Here is a 10682-nt window from a genome sequence, read left to right as displayed (position 1 = left end):
GCTCTGAAACCCGCTGCTGCAGGGTTCTGTTGGGTGTTTTTTGCAGTGTAAACGTACCCTGGTCTCTCTGCGCCTCGGTTCCCCATCTGTACTCCAGGGATAACAGCACTTCTCTGCTCCCAGGGGTATTGTGCGGGTAAACTCCTTTATGCCTGCGAGACACTGTAGTGAAGCAGAGCCATCGATGTACCTACACAGGTCGTTGCAAAGGGTTACAGTTGCAGCAGAGGGAGCGTACCCGCAAGACAGCACCACAGAACACCTGGGAGTTGCACGGGATACTCCGATGAGTCTGCACCACCTCCTTCAGCCAGCAGAGGGAATTCTAGTTTAGTGATAAAATCTGGTCCCCAGACCGAAGAGCCGTTGACTGTATTTTTGCTGCAAGGAAGGAAAGGATGGTAGTAAGATGTGACTGCAGCTCGGGTAGGCCAGACCTGGGCTAGCTTTAATTCAACTGGCCTGGCTAAAAATAGCAGCCAAGGCATAGAGGCCCAGACTTCCACTCCAGCTGTACAAACTCTAGAAGAGAGGGGGGAGTTCGTGTTTTCTAGATAAAATATCCAGAATCAGTAAGGGAAGAAGTTTTATTTTCAAGCTTCTGAGAAGCTGCAAACACGGGGGCGTTCACACCCAAGAATTTAAAGCAGGCAGAATGTGTTGGTAAGAGAAAAACTGTTATTCATGAAACAAACTATCCCCTCCCCCACCATCTGGGGGTTTTTAATTCTCACCATTATGGCATTTCAACATTGGATACACTGGGGATTTATGTATTTCCCAAGCTCATGGATTTGAAGGATTTTTGCCGAGGTTTTGTTTTGGTGCATGGAAAACGCGCTCCTTTCCGACGCTGCTCCTTCGGGGAGGCTCATGTTTAAATGCCAGGCAGCCAGTAAGTAAAAGGATGTTTCTTTACGATCTCTGCTCACTGCCTATGACGTTCACTTGTCTGCACGAGGCTGGCTGGGCGCTTCTCGAAGAGCTACAGGGGCTCAGTGAATCTCAGACCAGCTCCCTCTGAGCTCATACTCACCACTGGTGTAAGAGGGCCCACTGACTGCAATGGAGTGGCACTCCCTAACTCCAGCAGAGATCTTGGCCCTTGGTGTTGTGTTTCTGACCAAGTAGATACCTTGACCAACAGCCACGATGCAGAGTACAGCAATGGCATTGTCCCATGAAGAGCAGAGAGAAGGAGATTCATAGATTCCAAGGCCAGAAAGAACTACTGTGATCAAACACTTTTTACTCCACCAGCCATGGCCACAGAGGGATTTGAACCGCTGCCCTCTAGAATCGCAAGCAGGAGCCGAGTCCCAATGCCACCTCATATAGATACAAGACTTTGCTCAGCAGCCACTGGCTAGGGTGTCCCTGAATGTCCTAATGCACCACTCAGCATGAATCCACAGCAAGTCGTGTCCTCTGGTGAAGCTAATGGGAGCAGCTCTGCCTCCAGGGCTGGAGTCCTACCAGCAACAACTGGTTTTCTATAACTGATTAAAGGGCGAGCTCTGGTGCCTCTCTTCTAGAAGCAGGGGATTTGTTTTGCTGGTAGGAAGAGGACAGTAGTTACAACAGCATAAATGATGAGCAACTAAAGGCTGGTTTTACGTCTAGGCAGCACAACCTTCCCCTTAGCACCACGAGGCAACATCAGTTCAGCCCTGACCCAGAGGGAAGAGCACCACTTCCTGAGTCACCAACCCCACTTCCTACAGCACTTTGGCTTTCCCTTGTCCACTTGCAAGTGTCCAGCACAAAGAATGATGGGAAGAGAAACCCGGCCCCGAGAGGCGATACAAGTGGTTCTCAATTGTCTATTCTTCCTGGTTTTTCCAGGACATGGCAGCAGCTGTAGAAAGTCCATTTCATTCTCCGCACCAGCCTGTTGAGCGCAGGTTGGAAGAACGAGGGAGAGAGAGCTAGTTCAAACCCATGGAATGTCAGGGGGATCTAAGATTTCCTAGACTACTTGCCATGATGGCTACCATGCCCAGCCTTTCCTGAAGCAGCAACCCTTCAGGAGCTAGATGGCTTTCTTCCCAGCATCTTCCGGGCTATGAAGCCAATATTGCATGTCAATGAACATCCCCGGGAAAGCAGCAGACATCATCTCAGGTGGTGCAGTTGTAACCCACACACCTCCTGGGTGTGGTGCTCTGTCCCATCGAGTGGTACTGAGACCACTTAAAGAGAGAGATCAAATGAGTCTACTCTACAGGGAGATGGCCTTTAGCTCATGCGGTAGGGCTCACGTAGTTAAGCTCCACAGGTCCCAGATTCAATCCCACCCACCAACAACAGGTCTGTCAGTGTTACACAGCGTGAGAGAATTCCTAGCAGACAAGAAGCATTTTCATAATCCAGGAGCCTCTTGTTACCCTATTACCCCCTTCTTTCACTGCCTGCTCACTGCCCTGTCCTTCCAAATTCCTAACATACAGACCCGCCGGAGCCAAGGCCCCCGCTGTGGAAATGTCCAACAAAGTTTTATTCAGCACAAAGGAGCAAATTCTGTTGATGCCACTCAGCTGATTTCAGGGCTGAATCTGACCCTCAGTATTTGCTACCTGGAACAGTAGCAGAGCGGGCCATGAGCACAAGAGACGTCCCTCTCCAGTCCCCAAAGAGAAGGATGGGATGCAATGGAAAGCCTGCCCCAGCACCGCCTGCTTCACCCAATGGCAGAACCAAGAAATCAGAAGGCAAGGAGTTTCCAGGAAATCAGTGTTGCTTACTGGCTAGTACGGAGGTGGTGGTACAATCCCAGGTACTCAGCACCCATGGGGAGAGCACCATACACTGCTTCCTACTGACCCTATGTGTCCCAGTCCTTTGAGTGGAGAGAGAACAGCTTCTCCCAGCAGGTGACCAAGTTTTCCACTGTTCGCGCTATCACCTTCAGCTGCTTTCTCCTGTTGCCCTGGCCTCTGTGTCGCGGTTTCTCTGTAGCTGTTGACAGACTCTTCTGTTAGCATGCAAAGAAAGAAAAACAGTCGCAGCAATGAAAACCAGGGCCTAGATACAGACGCCGAACAGGACAGAGACCAGTTCAGGGCTGTTCGTACCCCAGGAGCATGTGGGGAAAAGCAGTGGGGAGGGGGATAGCACTGGAAAATGGGGGTCCCCAAGCATGCATGTAACCCACTGGTGAGGGTGTGGGACCTGTAACACACACTTCCCAGGGGGTTGCGAGCGCTCTGCTGGATACCTGGACACTCACGCGCATGTGCACATCTGGCCGTACAGGAGAGAAGCCACCTGTGAGGTGTGGGGTTGTACCATCAAGTATCACTCTCCAGAGAGGGTGGGTGCGTTCCAACCTGGTGGAACGTCCCAAGGCAAAACTTCCAACTCTGACAAATTGGGTGGAGGAGGGGGCGGAGCCGGGGATTTCCTGAGATTGTGCCAGGTAACCTGAGCTCCTCGGCAGAGTCTTGCACAAGGGCATCAAACATCCGAATGGATTCCCTCAGCTTGGGCTTTCCCCCGCGACTCTCCCAGGTGAAGAGTGTCCGTTAATGAACCCAGCACTAGTGCCAGATAGGGAGAGGGTGGCGATCAGCTTGGGGTTTCCCCAGGGTTCTCCCGCAGGGAATTCATTTCAGACAACAGAACAGCTCAGTGACAGTTCGAAGGCATCATTTCTGGCAGGGGCGGCTCCAGGCACCAGTGCACCAACTGCGTGCCTGGGGCGGGAAGCCGCGGAGGTTGGCCTGCTGGTCCCTGTAGGTTGGCAGTCAGGCTGCCTTTGGCAGCATGCCTGCGGGAGGTCCGCCGGTCCCGCGGCAATTCGGCGGCGGGTACGCCGAAAGCATGGGACTGGCGGACCTCCCGCAGGCATGCCACCAAAGGCTGTCTGACTGCCATGCTTGGGGCGGCAAAAGACATAGAGCCACCCCTGATTTCTGGGGAGACCCTGGATCTTGCCCCAGGCCTGCATGTGCTGCCCAACAAAGACAAGGGGGGTGAGGTAATATCTTTGATTGGACCAACGTCTGGTGGTGAAAGAGATACACTTTTGCGCTTGTACAGACCTGAAGAAGAGCTCAAAAACGTGACTCTTTCACCACCAGAAGTTGGTCCCATAAAAGACATTACCTCACCCACCTTGTCTCTCTAATATCCTGGGACCAACAAGGTTACAACACTTAAACTTCTTAATGAATGGCTGCTATTTTTTGCACTGTGCCAGCTGCATGGCAGAAGAGAAAAGCAAGCCCTGACCTTGTGGATTTTCTTGCAGTTCTGTTTGGTCACAGACTCCGTGTTGCTGACCACCTGCATCACAGCCACCACTTCAGGATTCCTCCAGGGGCCTCTGACCATGTTCCTGAGAGACATGCTCATGGTGGAGATAGACAGCAGGATTTTCTGCTCCTGAACAAAGAAAGATGCAAAATCCAGATGTGCAGAGCCAACTCAAGCAGAAAGCTCTATGGTTAAGTAGAGGAGCCAGCGGTAGCTTAAGACAACCTCGGGGTCCCAGCGTCTTAGATCACTGGAGTAAATAGTGCCCTAAAATATAGTCGTCGCCCAACCCTGCCCAAAAAAAATCCCTCCCCCCACTAGAATACAGCTTAGGGCCGCTGTTCTGCTGACCGCTTGGGGAACAAGGCATGAGGCTGTGGCCACAGGCAGTGTCACCGTGCAAGTGATACAAGTGTTACCTGCTGCCCATCCACCTGCACCGCCACGTTAGCGCTGCTGCCGTCCAGCAGGCTCCCCTCCACCCCAGCTGCTAAAGAGACCTGCAGCCTTTCCCTCAAAGGGCAGGTCATGGGCACATCCATTTCCCTTTTTTGATGATCCCCCCCCCCGCCACACACACACACACACACTTCCCCTTGTTTGAATACAAAAGAAGAAGCCCTCAGTTATTAGCTACACAAAAGCTGCGGGGCAGAGCAAACAGCAAAATCCTCAGGTGTTAATAAAATAATAATAATAATATATTAATTATTATTATTAACACCTGAGGATTTTGCTGTTTGCTCTGTTCTGAGTTCCTGCCCCGCAGCTTTTGTGTAGCTAATACCCGAGGGCTTTTTAGCTACACAAAAGCGGCGGGGCAGGAACTCAGAACAGAGCAAACAGCAAAATCCTCAGGTGTGAGCAGTAAACCGTGCGAAAGCAAAAGGGCACATAGCGCACTGAACTGGTTAGTGTGCCTGCGTTCTACTGCCTCCTCCTGGATGGAATCGTAACTGCTCCAATAGCAAATGGCAGTTCGGAGTCCCAGGGTTTCGAGTTCTATCCCCTGCTGTAGCCACGGAGCTCTGCGGTGCCCTGGTGTACAGCACAGGGACAACACTGCCTGCAGACTTGTCCCACCAGGGTCAAGAGTGGGACTGGAACTTCTGTTAGGGCACGTCTTCACTACCCGCCGGATCGGCGGGGAGCAATCGATCTATTGGGGATCGACTTACTAGTGAAGACGCGATAAAATCGATCCCTGATTGCGCTGCCGTCGACTCCGGAAATCCACCGCGGCAAGAGGCGGAAGCGGAGTCGACGGCGGAGCGGCAGTGGTCGACTCGCCGCCGTCCTCACAGCCAGGTAAGTCGACCTAAAATACGCCACTTCGGCTACGCTATTCACGTGGCTGAAGTTGCGTATCTTAGGTCGACCCCCCGTAGTGTAGACCTAGCCTATGTCTCAGACACTTGTGGCTGGGCTTTGTCTAGCTAGGGGAGTGTGTCGAACTGGCTCGAGAGCGAGCGCCAGTCACAATTTGGCCATGTCTCTGCTGCCACGAAATGCCGAGTGGCCATGGCATGAGAGTTAGTCACTGCTGGGCAGTTTGGATGGCCACTCTCGCATTCCCACAACACCTGGCTTTCCTGTACTTCTGGAATGGCGTGGGCCCACCCCACCGGTGCGACCTTGCGCACGTGGGGCATAGGAAGTCGCGCTGCAGACGCCATTTTGAGGAGCGCACCGCTCCACCCCTGCTGGGGGAACCTCGCACGCATGGCATGAATGAGGTCACGTTGCACAGATGACGCCATTTTGAAGGGCGTGCCGGTCCAGCCTTGCCACGTGGCCTCGCATGCACAGCGGGGCGGGGGGAGCAGTGCGCTCTCCAAAATGTCATTCCCTGTTCGATACTGGACAAAACCACCTCTGATTTTGTCTCAGTCCCGGACAGGGAACAAACCACCCAAGAAGAAGACTCTGCAGCTTAAAACCAGACAAACGGCCTGCCTACGTGCACTGCAGGATCGCCTGGTGTGACCCAGTATTGTACAGACTCACATCTCAGCCCCCACTCTCTTTCTCACACCCATTCAATGGCCAAACCTGTGTGAAAACAGGAAGAGAACCCACGTCACCCTGTTCCACATACACAGACAGTGCTCACTGAGCTAAAGGGAAGTACTGGCTGTTAGCTAGCGGTACAGGGCTGATGACACACAGTTGAGTAGTCCTGATTTCATCTAGTACAGGATGCTGGTGTACACACACACACATACACACACATACACACACACACACACACACACACCCCCCCAAAGCACGTTGCAGAGAAAGCATTTACCTTGTTAGAGAGGCAGGCTAGGCCAGCTCTCCCCCTCCTTGGGGTTTCAGCAGATCGAGTCAAGTTTTTCTGTGTAAAATAAAAGGATTGCAAGCTGATCAGCTTTGGGCCTTTCCCCCCGGCTCCCCTGAAGTTACTATCCCGCGCTCTGTGCACAGCACAAGCAATATGCGCTGGGGAGAGAGACCCACGGAACTGAGCAGAGCACCCCTTGAAGCTCTATGGCTGGCTTGATGGGGGGACAGTGCCCCTTACAAAAATCTCCTGGCACTTTTCATGGGGGTGGGGAGTTTGCTGTCGCCTTGGCAGCTGAATTCCAGTGGCACTCTTGGTACACTCTTCCCATTCGCAGGGAACACTGTTATACTCCAGCAATGCCTAAAGGCCCAGGTAGGATGGACGCCTTATTCTGCTGGGCGTTGTACCCACATCAGCGGAACCACGGTCCCTGCTCCAAAGGCCCGACACAGTCTAAGACAACCCGTGCCACATGGCCAGATAGCTACATTTGTATACCCGCCCGCCCACCCGCCGGGGACTGTCCGCTCCACTCACCAGGTTCTGGAGCTCATCGAAGATCACGGCTTGGTATTGCCGCAGGATTTCCACAATGCTGCACTTCGCCTTGCCCTTGCTCAGCACCGATACAAGCAGCAGCAGCAGAACAGCACAAAGGAGAGTCCTGGGGAGAATCTAGATGGGAAAGAACAACGCAGCTGCAGCACGGGAGACCTGCCTTCCCTTCGCCTTTCAGGCTGAAAGGACGCTGGTTCCGCTTGTGTGGTTTAAAAGCTGCATGGTCGGCTGAACAGGGAGGGGTCAGCGTGGACTCCAGAAGTGCATATGGGGAGCTCCTATGTAAGAAGTGGAAAGCATGAAGAGTACATTGGACTACAGTATAAATAAGGTATCCTTCGGGAATACATGTCCCTGGGTCAGCTAATCAGGTTGTGCAGCATTCCCGACAGATCTGGACTTTATCAGATCAGGGGAGAGGAGACTCCAAAGCCGAGAGGCCCTCCTGGAGAACACGCTGCCAGCACTTCCTTCTCCTTTTAGAGCAAAGGGGCTTCAGTCATGGGAGAGATGCAGTCTTAGGTCGGATGGTTCCCGGCCATTTCAGGGGCAAATCCAAAGACTTCATTTAGAATTAATGGCAACAGCGTCTCAATCCTCGGAGAGGTGTTTTTATGTGTCCAAACAAAACTGGGGGCAGCTGTCAGGATGGTGCATAGGGACAGAGGAGGCCTGAATTGGCAGAAGAATGGCTGCTGTGTGGGAAGCCTATTTTGTCACATTTTTAAAAAGGTGCTGAATATAAAATACAGGAGCAATAAAATCCAGTGAGACATGGTCTCTTGTGCAATTGTTCTGCGCGTGTTCCAGCTTTTCAAAAAGTTCCTTTAATCCAGGTGCTCAGGGGTCTCACACAGGAACGAAACAGACGCTCTTGATGGCTAAATGGGGGCGGGGAAATAGCCTACACAGATCTCTGCTTGCATTGGTGCAGCACGGATCCCTAGTCAAACCTTCAGGCTTCAGGCTTTCCACGCAGCACTGAAGCCAGCCGTGGCATAGCACTGAAGCCAAAGCTTTGATATCTGAGACTGTTGAGTGGATGAAGTAAATAAATTTTATCTCAGTGCTTGTCCTGTCTTGGAAAAATCAATGATCCTCAGACGCGTCAAGGAATGGTCTAGGTTTACTTCCCTCTGCCCCAGCGAAGGGAGTGGAATTTCTATTTGGGTGTGGCAGAATCTTCTCAGATACGCCAATTGCACCGCTTTGTTTTCTCTGTACATTTCCCCAAGAGAAGGGAGATATCACTCCAGAGCAAACTTCAAACCAGGCAGCACAGAAGAGATAAATAACGCTCAAAGACATTCATCAAAATGCCAGCTTCGCTGCAAACGGAATATCCCTTTCCACACAGACACCGGCCAAAGTCTAAGGGTTGCTACTCAGGAAGGCTTCCCCACAGAGGAAAGAAGGCCATGCAATTTCACTTGAACTATTAAGTAAAGGACTCTTTCCATAAATATCAAATTCCGGAACAGAGCACCATTTCCAAGCAGCTGGGACGGGTACTACATTTTCAGTCCTTAATATGTGAAGAAACACAGTCTGCCATTAAAAAGACAGGCTGGCTACACTCTCAAAGGCTATGACCTGCAATTCTCACAACTCACGTGACCAGCCTGATGGAGGGGTGCCCATAAGAGATACACACTTGTGGAAGGAAGACTCTAATGAACAAATCATGAGAACTGTTTTCTCTTAGTAATTGGCACTGTTCAGAGGTGGAAAAAGTTATTGTAGTTAATTCACATGCCTGGGGATTACTAATTCTCTCTCCATGACAGTTTGAAGGTTTGGGCCCCTGCCCCCCTTACACACACACACACAACATCCTTTCAAAATTGGCATCACTTAATATTTGTTAGTGGCATCCAGGAAAAGTTCATTCTGGGTTTAGAAGTCACCTCCTTCCATGGAAGGACCAGGAGTGATTTGTAAGGTTAAGAACAGGTCTGTGAACTGGGTAGAAAAACTCAGGTATTAAATTGTGCTTTGCATATGCCTGAGGGAGCTAATCTTTTCTTTCCTGGCTTTAATCCTCTTGCAAACAGTGACAGATAAGGGAAATCACCAGTATTGATAGAGCACTTCCTGGTGGCACATGCTCTAAACTCAGAGGCACAGATGTGCTCCAGCAGAAATCACTTTGGTCCCCACACGGTGTCCTGGCTTGCACTGTCCTGATGACCCCTGTCGCTTTGGGTATCTTGGAGGGCAGAAGGGGTCTGGTTGGCTCTGCCTTAAACCTGGCAGACAAGCCCGGAGGAAATCGATTTCAACACACTGCTAATTAAGGACAGAGCTTTCCCCCCTCCGCCAGTGCGCTGATTTTTATACACTTCAGGGCTAGGAGTTTATCCCCCCTGCAAAAGGGTCTCTCTCCCTGGCCCGGCTGCCCCCGACCACACCAGGAGGCTGATGCTTTCCACAGAGCTGGGACGAGCCCCCCCCCCCACAAGCATCTACACACGCCCACGCTGGCTCCGTGCAATGACCGGGCTCCAGCCATGAGCCAGCCCCAGGACGGGGGAAGATCCTGCCCTTTCCAGAAACAAGCAGCCGCTGCTGCAAAGCGGGACCATTTACAGGAAAGTCTGGCCCGTGGCGAGCGGGGTTTAGACAGGAACAGTCCCTGGGGGCCGGTGCGGAGTGGGAATTTCCAGTCCCTTCTCCTGGATCTAGCTGGAATCGGTGCTTCTCCTATGCGGGGGGGACGGGACCCCACATGGTCCCAAAATGCCCTCTCAGCCCCCCCGGGCGCAAACTTCCAGGTGGCAGCTGCCGCTGGCTGGGATCAAATCCCCCCCCCTCCCTCCCCCCGGGACACTCACCATTTATCGCTCGCGGTGCCGATCCCCACATCTGCAAAGGCCCGGGGAGGGAGGCGAGGCGCCCAGCTGCATGGTCCCGTACGGTCCCTCCAAGCTCCAGGATGCCCGGCGCAGGGGACCTGTCTCAACCGGTGCCCCTGCCGCTCCCTCGCCTGCCCCAGCTGGGTCCCAGCATTTGAACTTGGCTCCAGGAGCTAAGAGTAGGAGTGGGAGGGGATAACGCGCCCGCGGCTCTAGTCCCACCCACCCCACGCCGCCCCCAGATCCTGCCTGCCCCAGTTATCCCAGCCGGAGACCTGCACCTGCCCTCCCAGAGCTGGAAGAAGGGGAAAGGGGGCGGGCTGTGTGTGTGTGGTGGGGGGGAGAGTGAAGCAGTTTCTCAAAGCCTCGGCACAGGGATAGGATCATGGCAGATTATAACAACTTGGTTATAGAGGAGCTGGAGAAGAAAGTCTCTGCCTGGGAGCGGAGGGTCAGGTCTGATCGCTCTGTTTTACAGCGCAAACTGCTGGGAGTCGAGTCCCAGTGTGCGGAGGGTGGGATTTTCGGGGTGCTGATGAAGTACCTGTCTGGAGAAGGTGCTTTTGGACAGCCTGTAGCACTCCTGGCCTGAGGAGGTTGTGAAGACTAGGACTATAACAAGGTTTCAAAGAGAACTGGATAAATTCATGGAGGTTAAGTCCATTAATGGCTATTAGCCAGGATGGGTAAGGAATGGTGTCCCT

At 52.6% G+C, this 10682-nt stretch overlaps 1 protein-coding gene across 1 annotated transcript; it reads right to left on the bottom strand.

The window, feature by feature from the left end:
• Positions 1–2479: 2479 nt before the first annotated feature.
• Positions 2480–10131, bottom strand: LOC128846935 (uncharacterized protein C20orf204-like). Its single transcript, XM_054046221.1, has 5 exons — positions 9958–10131; positions 7103–7240; positions 6548–6616; positions 4234–4386; positions 2480–2974 (listed from the first exon to the last, which is right to left on the bottom strand). The coding sequence occupies exons 1-5, from the start codon at positions 9958–9960 to the stop codon at positions 2825–2827; spliced, it is 513 nt and encodes a 170-aa protein (XP_053902196.1). The 5' UTR covers positions 9961–10131; the 3' UTR covers positions 2480–2824.
• Between the last annotated feature and the right edge of the window lie 551 nt (positions 10132–10682).

Source organism: Malaclemys terrapin, chromosome 12 (genome assembly GCF_027887155.1).
Source record: "Malaclemys terrapin pileata isolate rMalTer1 chromosome 12, rMalTer1.hap1, whole genome shotgun sequence".
NCBI classification, from domain to species: Eukaryota; Metazoa; Chordata; order Testudines; family Emydidae; genus Malaclemys; species Malaclemys terrapin.
Note: the sequence above shows the minus strand (reverse complement) of the source record. Positions and strands in the feature narration are given on the sequence as shown.